The sequence below is a fragment of the Callospermophilus lateralis genome, chromosome 12, assembly GCF_048772815.1.
Source record: "Callospermophilus lateralis isolate mCalLat2 chromosome 12, mCalLat2.hap1, whole genome shotgun sequence".
Lineage (NCBI taxonomy): Eukaryota > Metazoa > Chordata > Mammalia > Rodentia > Sciuridae > Callospermophilus > Callospermophilus lateralis.
The window spans coordinates 71845087-71861292 of record NC_135316.1 but is presented as its reverse complement, the minus strand read 5'-3'; the positions used below and the strand labels follow the sequence as shown (position 1 = coordinate 71861292).

General features: G+C 35.9%; 1 protein-coding gene and 1 non-coding gene across 4 annotated transcripts in view; one reads left to right on the top strand and one right to left on the bottom strand.

The window, feature by feature from the left end:
* Lrch1 (leucine rich repeats and calponin homology domain containing 1) overlaps nucleotides 1-16206 on the bottom strand; it is a 181717-nt gene that overhangs the window by 75999 nt on the left and 89512 nt on the right. For all 3 annotated transcript variants that reach the window (XM_076871935.1, XM_076871933.1, XM_076871934.1), the window contains exon 2: nucleotides 12894-13038. In XM_076871935.1, the coding sequence (XP_076728050.1) occupies nucleotides 12894-13038 (145 nt within the window). The remainder of the gene's footprint in view (nucleotides 1-12893; nucleotides 13039-16206) is intronic.
* Nucleotides 5713-5784, top strand: Trnaa-agc (transfer RNA alanine (anticodon AGC)). Its single transcript has one exon. It is a non-coding gene; the product is annotated as a tRNA-Ala (tRNA).

Sequence of the window (16206 nt, the reverse complement as noted above, 5' to 3'; positions counted from 1 at the left end):
CATCAGCAGCCTTTGCTTTCTGAAACCACTCATCTGGCAGCAATTTTTCTCAAGCAAATAAGTGCCTCAGGCCACCATCTACTTTCCTACCCCCACTTGTCTCCCATAGGCTTCTGCTATAAACAGGCCCTGTGCAGAAAGAACGTTTAAAAGTAAGGCCATATAGTATCTGATAAGGTAACAGCCAATATTTATTTTTCATTCTCACCTTGAGTCACATCTAAAAAGCAAAATGTATTTTTTTGTTGCTCATTCATTACAAAAGATGAAATTTGTAAGAGAAAGAGGCTATTCCTTTAGAAGAAATTATATATTTGGTCATGGTGGCCTGAGATCTTTTGCCCTCACCAGGGAGGAGTAGCCTGCCTGCCAACTCTGGCTTATACTGACTCTGCCCTGTCTGGGCAGAGGCTGGTGGTGGACAGGAAAGGGCAGTGGAGGTGGCTTTGCTGGGTCCAAGTTCACTGCAAGGGCTCTGTCTTCCACCTTTTTCAGTAGAATGACTCTCAGCTACATTTGTCTATTTCCTCATCTCGAGATGAAATGAGGTAGCTCACCATAATCTAAATATTTTTGGTAGCCTAAATTTATAGGGTATATTCTCATTGCATCAGGTACCACTGTCCCTCCACTTCACTCCCGAATTAAGAGATTTATAAGCCACGTCACTTCTTATGGTTTGATTTTAAGAGAGTTTATTTTAATGTACTGTATCGGTGGCACTTATAACATTCATATTTTGAGACCCAATATCTGACTTTTTTTGATTATCAGCTTATCAAATGCTTATTTTCCTTAAAATGTGTAAAAATAGAGACATGCTGTTTTATGTGATTTTATTATTAGGAAACAATACATTTGTTAAAATTCTACAAGAACATACCTCTTTATTTTAGTGGTTTAGTATGTTAAGTTCCATCTCTTACTATTGGAATATAAAACTCACTTAGAAAATACTTTATAGAAAAAATTTCTACAGCAGATTTACCTGCTCCACTGGCTGCTTGGTGTCAGAGAAAAGATACCAGTTGTGCAATCAGAAGTTCTGGGTTCAAATCTCACTTTTGCCATAAATCGTCTCTATGACTGTGAGCAAGTCTTTAAACCTGTTTGATTTGTCAGCTAGAGAACAGATAATAAGACCTACCTAATGTGAAATTATAGATACAGAAGTGCTTAGCCCAACACTAGATAAAAATTAAACCATCCATCCTCAACCAATAATGTGGCAAAGAAGTAGAAATCTGACCCAAAAGAGCATATATGTGCTCAGCTTCATTTTATTTACTTGTTTTATTTATGATATTTCCTAATTGCTAAAATTTCAGTTACTTTTAAAATATGGGTTCAAGTTCCACTTATTGAAAATATCAAGATGATTGCTCAAAGACATGCTGGGAGAACTAGGCTGAGATATCAAATTTCAGGTCCAAACGAGCAAAACACCAATTTCCGATCTGGATAACCAAGACTAGAACATACACATAATCATATGATTGGGCATTTCCCTTCCATCTTCTCTAATTCCAGGATCCTATCTTTTGCTGAGAAAACAAGAATACCCTGGAGTCACCATCTCTGTTTACAACTTGGTCTTCAAATGGTAACAGACATAATGACATGGAAGCATTAACTTTCACAAAACTATGAGGACGATGCCATAGGCCTAGATCAACAGGGCCACAGGGAAAGCAGGGCACGTTCCAAAGCCAGGACACCTGGCTCACCCAGCTAAGAAAAGGGAGCAATGACCACATATAGTGTCATTGTTTTCCTTTGAGTCTCTGCTTGCCATTTTGACCTACAGTAAACAGCAGTTAATGCATTTGAGCCAGGCAAGTTTGCTTTTCTATAGGATCCCTCATCTATTTTTGTTTTTATATTAGTTTATGCACACTCTGTTTACCTTTCATTACAAGCAAAGTAACTTCTTTTTCTGTTTTGCATATGACACCTGTTGTCCCCATACACACAAACCAGTGAACAATGTCCATAGAGAACCTTTTCCTTTTTCCTGCTTAGTCCATTCTGAAAAGCCCATCCTGTGAAATGTCTCACCCTTGTTTCCCCTAATGACTGAATACTTCCCCTGGTGCCAGCCCTCCCCCACATTCCCACCATCATTGTGTGTCTAAGACAATAACTGCCACCAACAACAGCTTTGCTTTCATGGCTTGGTGATATTTTGGTCCACTTTAATTTTATGCTACAAAGTGAAGAGCAAACAGAGACTGTCTGACTGCTTCATTGCACAACTGAAAAGTAATATTTTACATTCATTTTTAACACTGAATTTTATTTTTAAATTACTGTGTTGTTGTTATTATTCGGTGCTTGGGCTTCAATTCCAGGCTTCATGCATGCTAAGCATGCACTCTCACCACTGTTCTACACCCTCAGCAACAAGGCAGAAATTTAATTGAGAATATACATCTGCATTGAAACTTGGAGCCCAAATTTAACTGTGACCAGCAAGTACACTAACTGCAACTGAGTGTGACAGTCACTGGAAAACTTAAAAATGTTTCAAAACTATAAAAACAGTATCATCATTTACACAGCACCTTGATCAGTTCTTGAAAGTCATCCCAATCAATTTCACTCTCCACACATGTAAAAGCTGTTTTGAGAAGATAAAGGACTAGAAATGGGAACTCTAAGAAAAAGCAATTGACAAAGAGTGAGGCTTTAAAGCAACTCAGAACTCGGGCAGATTTCTGCAACAGCTGTTCCACTGCATTTTTTCTGTGCACACCCGCACCATATTTGGCTACTGCGACTAAACTGGTTTCCCACAATAACAGCCTATCGGTCTCCTCTTTAGTAAAAATAAGTGATTATTTAAAAACATTTCATTTTTTTAGCATGCCTAACAGCCAGCAATCGTTGCCACTGATGTTATATGTCAAAGGACTGTTAGCTGAAAATTGGCTATACTTCTCAGTTATTTTCCTTCCTTTCTTCTAAGAGTTCTGTAATTCCAAAAGGACAAGGAGTATGTGGTATGTGGTACTCTAAAAACTCTTACTTGAGACGCCTTCATTTGAAATGTTTAAAAGTCAAGGAGATGTTCAAAGGAAACTCAATATGCAATGCCAGCAAGAATATTCATGGATCAAACAGCTTCGGAGACAACAATGTAGGTTTGGGGTTTTAAGTGTTAAGACTGTAGTGGCCTGAGACCCATTACCTGAAAAGTACCACTGTACTCAACGATGGTGCTGGCATACAGGAAACCATCCCTGAGTGCCTGGGAAAGATGTCTTGGCACAGCAGACAACTCCCACTTATTGGAGCTCTGTTCCAAGTAGAATGGACTCTAGTTTCCTATTACCAGAAAGGTACCCCTACCTTCTTTTTCCATAACAACCTATCGAGGTCAAGAAACACACACACACACACACACACACACACACACACACACACACACATATTTTATGCAATATTTTTCCCCCACAAAAAAGGGAGGAGACTGATACTGATTTAAATGAACACAGACTACTCAGATCAATTTCTACCCAGGGACACTGAGCTAAAAATATTTCTAATAAAAATTAATATGTCTGAATATTATCAATAACCATTTGAACCCAAGTGCCTGTCCATCTTTTTCTGGGAATTTTTAAAGATGCAATGTAGATTCACCTGCTTGATAGCATGTCTAGCATTCTTTTTCCTATTTATCCTTCCAAGGAGGTGACTCCTCAAAGAGTTCCTATCATGTAACTAAACAACCACTCAGTTCTTAACTACTTTGATATTTTTACACACCCAGAGCACAGCCTCTTGACCAACAGCACATCCTCTTGACCAACAGCACAGGACCCACTTACTTTAATCAGATACAGAATCCTTTACCATTATTTTTCTTAACCCACATGGCATCTGCATGTGTAACTTGATTCAACAATTTAACAAACATTTCTTGGATAGTTACTATGTATAAGGCACTGTGCTGGCATTTAAAGAAATATTATTTTATTTATATTCACAACAATCCATTAACATATTAATACTCCATACTTTTCCGACACAAAACTGACATTGTTCAGAGAATTTAAATGATTTGCTCTGTGCTGGCTGGCTAGTGAGCTGCTCTGTGCTGGGCATCTGAAACCAGGTCTGTGAGGCTTCAGAACAAAATCTTTGGTCTCCCATTCATACAACACAGCCTCTTCTCATTTCCTCTGGAATAAAAAGTGGGGGGGGGGAGCCAGGAAAACAGCAGGAAGACGGCACAGAGTTCCCAGCAGAAGGCAATGGAGATGCTGGACTAATAATTAAAGACTGATTTATGCAAAAAGCAATAAAAGAAAGTGGTCAAAAATAATTTAAGACATAAAACTAGGATTCTAGAGAAAAAAAAAACAGTAGAAGTTTAGAAATGGGAGTTTAAGACATGCTATTTTGGAATTTTGAGACGTCCACAAGACAGAATGTTAAGCAATGGGAGAATTGAGGACTGGAGTTCAAATAAGTCAAAGGGATACAGAATAAATTTAAGACTCATGAGGCAGGAGGTCTGAGAAAAGATCTAAGGACCAAAGCTTTGGAGAACTCCAAACTGAGGTGCAGGAAGAGAAAGAACATCCAGACTCAGGAAGAGAGAAGAAACAAAGAGGCAGAAAAGTGACTAGGAAAGTATGTGACCAAAGCCAAGGAAGGAAGATGTCATGGTGGCCAAGGATGAAAAGAAATACCATTATTTCCTACACCTCCTGGGTGCCTGCTCTGTCCAAGAAGATACGACATGCATATGAATCCTAAAACTCCATCCCTAACAGAATTAGGTAGCACCACTCCAAGCTGTTATTCCCTACATCCTACCTGAACATGGATGTATTTTTAAAATTCTGTAGCAACAGATATTTTCTACTGGGTTAAGTTTAAACATCTGGTGACTCCAAAGGATTAAAGAAGAAAGGCTTCCTTTCTGGATCTTATCAAGTAAGGTTGAACATAAGGATTCCAGGTTGCTCCTAAGAACTCTTTACTTTGGTGCCTATAGACTTGGGCACCATCATCGTGGGTTGTCTCAATAAAGAGCCCATAGTGGCCCCCTGTCACGGCTGTCTCTTTTTGGGACTCATCTACTAGATGGACCACCTCTTGTAACAGTTTACTTAAATTCCTTGGCGATCATCCATTCAAATTATTGGCCAAATGAAAATGTAAAGCTCTCAAAGCACACAGATCTCTCCCCAGCCCCGGCCCCACCACCCATCCACAGTCTTTAAGATCCAGGATCTAAAAGGAAGAGTTGACAGACCCCACTAAATGTCAGGGTGCTGTTTTTCCTCACTGTTGTTCTATTTAAATAGTTCGTGAAATTGCATTTTCTTATGTGTGGTGATATAAACTGCAATTATTGAGCATATCAGGAAAACTTGCGAATGGTTTTGAAATGAGAGGAAAGACTGCTAAATACCTAGCTAGTGCACCCTTCCGGGTTATCTCTGTCTGCAGACACCAAAGGTTAGGGCAGAGGAGATGCAAACCCCCAAATTAAAAAGTTACACTTTGTGGATTTACTGGAATCCAGCATAGAACACTTAAGAGACTACACATACTTGTTTTCAAGTACATGTGGAATATTTATGAGGTTAACTATGCAAAGGCTGTAGAGCAAATTGTAACCAATCTGAAGAATCTGCATCAAACAGAAAATGTTCTCTGAAACAAAGAAATTCAATTAAAAATAAATTTGAGGGCTGGGGTGTGGCTCAGTGGTAGAGTGCTTGCCTAGCATGCACGAGGCACTGGGTTCGATCCTCAGCACCACATAAATGTAAAATATTGTGTCCACCTAAAATTTAAGAATAAATATTAAAAAATAAAATAATAAATTTGAAAAGATAAAAGAAACCTATTCTAAAAATTAAAACTCATAGGACAAATAAATAACAGTGAAAACAGGGAAAGATTTAGAAGTGATAGAAACAAACAAATGATATTTCCTGCTATGATCTGTCCATGTTTAAAGGCTTGGTCCTCAGGATGGCACTATTGGAAGGTGTTGTAGACAATTTTAAGAGATAGGTGGGGACTTATGGGAATTTCTGAGATCTTGGAGCCTTCTCCTGCTTCTCTGTTTCCTAGCTTAGGAGGTAAGCCTAGATCCACCACTTCCTCTTGCCATGATGTAGAGCCCTCAGCAGAGGCCCCAAACCACGAGGCTGCTGGTCTTGGACTAGAAACTCCCAAACTGTGAGCCCAAATAAATCTTTTCTCTTTATAAGTTAATTGCCTCCGATATTTTGTTGTAGTAACAGAAAGCTGACTATAACACTGCGTATCAAACCTCTGAGTCAATTAACGCTCTAGGTTTCCCTCTTCTACAGGGAAATCCATGTCTTGGATGCTTCCATAAGAAAAGGGGGGGGAAAAAAAAGAAGCTAAATATCCCAAACTCTAGAAATTAGAAAAAGAATAAGTCTATAAGAAAAGAGAAGGAAGGAAAAGAAATAGATAAGATAAAAAATTAATAAAGTAGAAAATGAAAAAGTAACAGATTTGGTCAATAAAATCAAAAGTTGATTTAAATACACACACACACACACATACACACACAGAATAAAATGTCTGAAAAATGAATTTAAAAAAATGTACAAATTTATAGTTTTAGGAATAAAAAGGGGAACCAACTATAGACAATGGTAGCAACTTCCAAATGTGAAAATTTTCCCTTTTTTAAGTATTTAACAACCTAACAATGATTTTCATAATTTTAAAACTGTTCTAAGGACATGGAAGGCAAGAGAGATGGTGCCCAATAAGATAACAGAGGTGAAGGGGCTTGGCAAACTTTATAACACCAAAGAAATGCATCTCACTTGTTTCTATTATTTATGAAATAGGGTGTCCTAGGGGTGAGTCACTTTCCTATTTCCTAAAGACTAAAGACCGTTGAAGGGCTCAGAAATAATGTTGTAATAGCTCAACCCAGTTTAGCTATTAAGATGTGGCAGTGATGTTGGTGATGATGATGATTATTCCCAAAAAAACACATCTTTTAGAATAATCATCATAAGTATGCTCTTTTTATATTTCTCTTCTCATGTACAGCACTTGTTATAAGCCTTGGTAAACTGCAATAAATCTTAGAGGAAATATAATAAGTTGATTATTGATGAAATGGCAATGCTTCCTAGGATTTTTATCTGTTTCTATTAGAAAAATAAATGTCATTTGGGGCTTGTTCATCTGGGGCTTGCAGAATAAACTTTGAAAATTACTATAAACAGGAAAACCTATACTATGATTTAAAATTAAGTATTTACCTCACTTCCAGAGAGCTGTTCTGCAGCACAAAGACCTTAACATTTCTATTAAGATCAGAAAACAACACCAACAAATTCTGACAGCGCTCTAGCTATCAAAGACATAATATCCCTTTTGTGTCACTGTTCTTTTCCTCAATACCAACATTGAACTAAAACAACATCTGTGATCAGGTGGTGTGTATAATGGAAAAATCCTCTTAGGAAGTCTTGCCAAGTGTGGGCTATACTAAAAGGAATGGAATTTGATAAGAGATATCCAATTATTAACTTGTCTGTGCCCAAGAAAGCCCATCAGCTACCAATGCCAATGGACCGAATTTAACAGGCACAAGGATCTATAAACCGATTCAAATTTTTTAGAGACTACTGGCTATAGGTACACCTGGGAAGCAAATGACTGAGAAACACTAGAAAAGATAAGACAAGACGTGAAACATGTGTGGCCAGCCACGTGTGTGGAGTGGACACTGTCATCCTATGAAAAACATTTCCAATTTTTAAGATTAATACTTTCAAATTCCAATATGGCTCACTATGTTTTGGTGTCTTTCCCATCATCTGTCATTTCACAAGATTAACCTGGCTATCAAAGACCAGCTCCAAAACATAACGTAGACATAGTCTTCTCATTTTGCCTTTGAATGAGATTATATCTTCACAAAAGGATATGGGATATAAGTTTGTGTTGAATTGAACAAAACTCCTCCCCCTTTTCCAGTTTAGGAGACACCATCAATTTTCTTGTTTTCTAGAAAGAAGAAACACTCTCTTGCCTTGGATAGCTTCTTTAGAAATGTCAGCGTGGGGAGAGGGGACAATAAAAAATAATTTTTGGCTCACAAAAACAAAACAAACACACAAAATCATAAAACCTGTGTTTTCTAAAGCAACCGCTGTGCGCAGGATCCTTCAAATAGTGAGTGATATTCTGAGAATTAAAGATTATTTCTCAGAACGAGTCCCAGAAGAATGTGGGCCTACAGGTTAGACGACCATCAGGAAGTTGGCTCTTTCTGCACATTGTTTAGCAGCCAAAAAGGATACCAAGCTGCAGAGAAAGTGGCCAAAACACATTCCTTTTATGGTGTGATAACAGTTTGTGTAAGAAACTGCCTTCTTTTCAAGCCATGTCTCAAAACCCAGTCCTAACGGGCAGGGACAGATAGGAGCTTCTCTGAGACCTAGCTGGGCCAGTTTCCCCCACAGAAAGCAAAAATCTTACCAAAGTTCTGTAAGGAACTTTCATTTTTTGGCAGCCCCTATCTCGGAACTTCTCTGAGATGAGACTTTGAAACCAAGGTCCCTATTTTAGATTCACAACATGCCAATGGTTGCCAAGAGTTTTGCTACTCTGGGTCATGTTATTGTCCTAAGGTATATTTTCTTCATGAGACTCATCAACAAAAACCTTTCCAACACCTTAAAATAGACTTTAAACTGTGAGGCTTTCCTGTGGGTTTCAGGTTCAAAGTGTTTGTTCCTATATAGAAACTAGTCTTGCTTAATCATTTTTATTGCTCTTGGCTGTGTTTCTTGGATTAAGATACTTTATAACAGGAAGAGACACAGTGGCACATATACTAAACTAACATAACTTTTTGTTGTGAATACCAAGAAGCAAAGATTAAAAGCCTACATCCTTTAAACACATGCTACATAAACAGCAATAAATCAGTATTTTCCACAAATAGAACATTTCCATTATGTGAGAAAATGTGGAAAACAAGTGTTTTTAACAGCATTTCATGATGAAGATTGTTTTTAAGTTGCAAATTAAACCCATCTCTAGCTTAAGACATGGATAAAGCTGTTGGCACCAAGCAACCATTTGACATTTACAGATGACATTTCTGAGACAGCATGTCAGCCAAGATTGAGCAAGCAGTGACATCCCCATTCCTCATTATCATCATCATCACCACCATCACCATCACCATCAAATATTTATGGCTATTTGCTAGAATACAAGATATCTCAGAGGGTATAATCAACTTCAAATGTTTCCTATAAATTCAAAAATCTTTCTATGCATCACTCCTACCTTGTAATGTTCAAAATTAGTAGTTTCTACATGTGATTTCTTGGGTGAAAAGAAATTTTAAGTTCAGCAGACTGGGGTTGTAGAGGTAGCTCAAGTGGTAGAGTGCTTTGCGTGCAAGATGTCCTGGGTTTGAGTTTAGGACCACAAAAAAACAGACCCAGTATACATACAGAAACACTGTGGAAATTGGAAAAGCAGCCTCTGCACTATTTTATCTAAAAAAATCTTTCTTCCTAATTAATAGAACTAAGAGGGAAAATCTTCAGTTCTATAGAAAATATCTCAAGCTACTTATAGAATTGGATCAGTTGGCCTATTTGTTAAAGGTCTTTCAGAATGTGCTTTCTTTGATATAATCTTCCTCACAAGTGTGGATTCAAAAATAATTTATGTTACTTCTTTAATGTTTTTGCAATTTATTCAGACTTCCCCAATATAACTAAATTAACAACAATGTGAGGTTTTGATTATATACTTTGATCATGAATATAAGCTTCTTTCTTTGCCATATATAACAATTATGGGACAAAAATGAATTATAGGCAACTCAGTAGCTCCTCCACCGTGTGCCTGCAGCATCCTGAGTCTCTGTTTCCTCTTCAAGCAAAAGGATGGGCACCCTTTCCCCAAAGACCAAAAGTTAACCAAGTCCACCACACCCTATACCATGCCCAAGAAGAAATACATTTCGTTCTGTTAATATTCATGAAGGGCACAGGAGATCACAATGACCAACCCTAAATGTCATGGAGGAGGCTTATGTCACAATCATACACAAGTACCAAGTTATTCTGCACTCCTCCTGGTTACCAGATTGGGGACAGCTGGGATGGGGGCGGGGAGGGTGACAGTATAAGGATCAGAAGAACTCACAGACAATACTATCATGTGGAAGATATTACCGAACATCTTAGACTTAACAATTTAATCAGATGCCACCAGTTTGCCTAGATACTAATACATATTTGCAAGTAAAGAGATGTGACAGTCGCCTCCTATTTCAGAAGTCACAAATCAATCTTTCAGGCAAGAGTTCTACTGCATTCTACCTCAAATCACTCCCAAACTGAAAAATAACTCAATTTTAAGGTCCAATTCCTAGAAAAAAAAAATGGCTCAACTAAATGCAGTGGTCAAACAGGAATTAAAACACATATAAATCAATAATACAAAATGACAATCTTCCTGATTCCTTTAAAGCTTGCCCTTATTACTATTTTAGCTTTACAGACAGCAAATTTTATAGGAGATATCAAAAATAATTAGCATCTGCTTTTAAAAAGTTCAGAAACTACCCATGTATTTTTTCATATCCCTTACACCAATCTATTTGGGATGTAAGAGAGAGACTTTTTCTTATTTTTTTCTCCAAGTAGTCATCAAATTCCTTCAAAGAACATAAGATCCGACACAAGAGAACAGGCCTTATATACGGTCACATTAGAAGTAGGAAATGTGAACAAAGAAAAGCAGAACAAAACCAAAAATTATCAAAACAAATAGGAAAAGAAAGAAGTAAACATGAAATTAATGTGTAACCGATGTGATTTTGCGATCTGTATACGGGGTAAAATGGGAGTTCATAACCCACTGGAATCAAATGTATAAAACATGATATGTCAAGAACTATGTAATGTTTTGAACAACCAATAATAAAAATTAAAAAAAAGACATAAAATTTCAAGAGTTGGATGCTAAATTGTCCCTTTATTTCTTTCTCTTTTCCATTACCTACAGATTTATCATAAAACTCTGTTTCTAATGCACTACATAGTTTTCTTGGGCATCGTCAATGACTCCTCTGTCAATGCTTCTGCAGCTCTTCTCTGGTCTTTTCAAAAATAATTCTGAGATCCATATTCCAATATAGTCTTTCTATCGATCTGAAGACAGCAATAATCTTCTACTCTCAACTAGGTGCAATATGAAAATTATCAGTAAAAAAACAAACATTTATCATGTCTTAAAAACACATTAAGTTTAGATTATCTTGTGTTTTTAAATTTTATAGTTTGTGTCACTCTAGAAAAAAAATGTCATCTATCCACCAAGACTTCTCAGTGCATATGGACTTAATATACAATGCAAGGTTAAGTCTATTACATGCAGGGCTTCTAGGAGTAAAAATGCAGCTTAAGAGGGCATGTAAACAGACCAACTGCAATGTGCTTTTGAAATGGTTCCCCTCTGTGGGTTGGGATTAGAGGACCAAATATCTTGGGGAGACACTGAACCAAAATCTACAGACACCACTATGCTGGCTTCACCAGGCAATTCCAAGATAACTAACATCCTGCTGAGGCAGAAATTGCAAGAAAACTCATAATGATCAGATAAATTAGAAATCTACAGAAGCAAAGATTAGATAAGACTCCAAATTATAAATTACATCCAATAAACTTCATCTCCAATAACTTACTTCTTATTTACCAAAATTAGGACAATTCATAAACATGTCTAGAACTTTTTTCAACTCTGCAAAAAAACATGCACTTTTATGGGAAATGCAATAGAAACCCATTTTTTGACTGCAAAGAAAGCAGGAGAAAAATCCATGATTCAGTAACTAAAATAAAAAGCAAACCAAACCAAATGAAAAACCATTGGCATTATTATCTATTATAAAATGACTACTATACCTGGTTTACTGGGAATTTTGAACTTTAAAGTAGGCAGATTTGTTACACAGCACAAGCAAGGCTAATAGATGCTATCCTTTAAACACCAAGATGATACAATTGACATGAGAAAGGCTACGCTCAGGCTGGAACCTGAAAACTTATCCTTATTTTTATAAGCGAGAGAGAGATTTAAAAAAAAAAAAAAAATCCTCTCCTCCCTCTCCTGAAATCCCATATGTAAAGCAAGAATTTAGGAGACAAGGAGCCAGAATCTGATCAGAGAATCCAACTGCAAAGTTTTAAAACCAAAGCCTTAAAATAACTGATTTTCCTAACTTCAAAGGCATTAACATGATTTACTGTGTTCTGCATAATCAGTAAGTCAACACGGACTACCAAACCACTCTCAGCAAACACTGACCTAATTGATGTCTACAGACATCAAACCTTCTATCTGGCTACAGTTGCTCAGTACTCCTCCTCAACTTTTTTCCAGTCAACAGGCTCAATCATTACTAAGCAGCAAAGGACAAAGGTAACAAGAGTCCCCAAAGACCAACAAAGCCTTTTTTTTTTTCTTGCCCCTGATTTGTCTCAACTCTCAAATTATTTTTCACTTCCTTTACCCTTCATTCTCCAAAATCTACACGAATGTATGAAGACAATATACCTACCAACCTGAAAAGCATCAATCAGACAAATAGTATAAATTATGTTACACGATTCTTAAAAAACAAAGAAAAGAAAAGGTGTCATATTGACATTTGTCAGGGAAGTCTAGCATCAGGAACAAAATTAAAGTCCCTACCAATTTATTACAGAAGATATTTCTTTAATGATCTTTGTGTGATTTACTTCAAAGAGTGATACGGGTTACAAAGAGAAAAAACACAAAAGAAATGAAAGCATGATTCTGTTGTATTTTGTCACTGAATTTAATTAACCTACCTCAAGTTTAAGTAGGTCAGCATCTGCAGATTAATGATGGCCTCAGGAATGACTCTGATACAATTGTGATACAGATTAAGAATTTCCAGTGATACAAAATGGCACAATTCCATTGGAACTTCAACCAGTCTGTTTTTAGATAAATCTGTGAGAAAAGGACAGAATATTTGGTCAATTAATCTTCAACATATATATATATACTCTTCAATATACTCTTATCAACGAATAATACTATTTCTCTTAACATTATAATGTAAATTTAGATCAACATCATCATGTTTCACATCTGTGTGGTACTGTAATGTGTATTTTCTAGCCAAATTCAAACACACAGTGTATGGAAAAGCAAAAGTACTGCTAAAACATTTTAGCTTTCTCAATTAATTTGCAAAACCAAGCACATAAAGATGGGGGAACTTTTTAACTCTATCTAAAATCTGTCTCAAATTCCTTCTACCCTAGTCGAGGATACATAACTGTACCCTTTAATACTTCTGAATACATATCTTTACCATATTTTTTTTTTAAGATGGGATCTTGCTGTGTTGCTCACACTTCAGCAATTCTCTTTTCTGGTCCCCCAAGTAGCTGAACTATAATTGTTAATTCAGTATATCAACTCCTCTGTATGCAAGGAACATGTCTCTAAGATAATCTGAAAGATAATCTGAAAATGAACACATATCAGACACTAAATATTTATTCACTGGAATTACTGAGTACCTATCCTGTCCAAGGCTGAGATAAACCAATCATGTGTCTATCAAGAATCAACACTGTGACTAAGGTTGTGGTAGAGCGCTTGCCTAGCACGTGTGAGGCCTTAGGTTCAATTCTCAGCACCACATAAAAATAAACAAATAAAAGTATTGTGCCTAACTACAACTAAAATATATATATATTTTTTTTTTTTAAGAGTCAACACTATGTCTGCGGCATGACCACCAGGAAAATAGGAGTCCACTAGCCAAGTGTATAAGGATGATCTGCAGAACAAGGTGAACAAACAGTGTGGTTTATAGCATCACCACCCCAACAACAGAACAATGGAAGAGTCCCGAATCCACATCTGGACATGGTAGATGTCAAGTACCCCAGGGAAAGAACCACTACTTTTGAAAACAGTAACTCAACAATTAAAGAGCACCTTTTCCTGTCCTGTATTAGGAGGGTCTCAACAATATTAATGAAAGATGTTCAGTAAGTAACAGGGATCATATACTTAAGCAACTACATCCTGACTAATGGGGGGAGACACATCAAAAACTTAAACAGGGGCTGGGATTGTGACTTAGCGGTAGAGCGCTCACCTAGCACATGTGAGGCCAAATAATTATCATTATTTGGGTTCTAGCCTTAGCACTACATATAAAAATAAATAAATAAAATAAAGACAGTGTGTCCAACTACAACTAAAAAATAAACTTAAAAATTTTTAAATTAAAAAAAAAAACTTAAACAGGTTAATACCACAGATAAAACAAGTCAAAGATCTCCCTTTTCCGATCATCCTTCCATAAACAAATGCACAAATAAACAGAAACAGGACTAAATGGATTCACAGGGGGAAATGTAAAAAACTTTGAAGAAATGATTCTGGTAATATTTAATCTATTCCAAACCATATAAAAAAGAATGAAAGTTTCCAAATTTATATTTAAAAGATGAGGTATCATATTGATACTATCATCCAACAAAGAAGGTGCACAAAACAGAAACTGCATACCAATCTCTCCTTTAAATACTGATATAAATCCTGGATTTAAAAAATTAGCAAATTGGGCTAGGGTTGTGGCTCAGTGGTAGAGCACTTGCCTAGCATGTGTGAGGTACTGGGTTCGATTCTCAGCACTGCCTACAAATAAATAAAGATCCATTAACTACTGAATATTTTTTTAATTAGCAAACAGATTTGAACAACACATAAAAATATCAACATACTATGAAAAAGTGGACTTTACTCTTGGAATATAAGAATCATATTAAAACAATTCACCATATAAATGGAACAAAAATGAAATAGCATATGATTGTCTCCATGGATACATATAAGGCATTTGATAAAGTACTATGTTCATTCTTTCTTTCTTATTAAAATATATTTTATATATCAAAAATTTAATCATTCGCAGCTTTTAAAATTCAGTAATTTCTGGTAATTTTATTGAGTGGTGCATTTATCACCATGTATCAGTTTTAGAACATTTACATTCAATTGCTTAAAAAAAGGAGAACAGTTGGCTATTTCTTTTACACACACTCACACACATACATAAATGACAGAGAGAATACTTTAAATTACTTTAAATCGTAAAAGACTAGCAATGTTACTGTAAAGTCAAGATAAGACTTCATTACTACTCTTACTACTAGTTTGTGTTATCGTTTGAATGGCACTAGTCAAAGATATGAGATGAAGAAAAAGAAAGAAAAACCAAAATTGGAATGGAGAATACAGAATTATTATTATTTGCAGATAATATGACTGTTTTCTTGGAAAAATGCAAGAGTACCAAGAGAAAAACCTATTATAAATGATATAAGAATTTTATAAAGATACACATGAGAAAATTAATGTGCTGAAACAATAGTCTTTACATACAGCAACTAGAACAGAAGATAATAGCTAAAGGGGCAGAGGTTGTGGCTCGGTGGTAGAATGCTTGCTTAGGATAGGTGAGGCCCTGAGTTTGATCCTCAGTACCACATATAAATAAATAAAATAAAGGTATTATGTCCACCTCCAACTAAAAAAAATATTAAAATTTTTTTTTAAAAAAAAGATAATAGCTAGAGGATAAAATACTTAGAAAATCATAAGAAATGGGCAAAGGTTATATGAATGAAACTTTAATATGCAACTCAAAAGTCAAGCCAACTAAAAAGATACTCCATGTTTTTAAATACAACTAAAAAAAGACTCAGCATCAAAAATGTGTCAAGTTCTGTAGCTTAATGTCCTATAGTTGTATGGATATGCAGTCAATTTTTTTTAAAGTAAATTGTTATGTTGTTAAATTCTATGTACAAAGTCCTAAATGTCTTTAAAAAATAAAACAAAGGAAAAAAATGTGTCAAGTTATCTTTAAATTATGTCTATATAATTTAATGCACTCCTAATTTTAAAAGCATAGATTATTTTCTAATTTGCAGTTATTAGAAAAGTTGATCCTAAACCCACATGGTAAAATCGTGCAAAAATAGTGAGATGTCTCTCTAAAAAGAAGAACACTGAAGGGAATCATCTCTCCCGAACATTAAATACACAGGATAAGGCACTGTGGAAATCTCAATGGTACAAATTACAAAGACA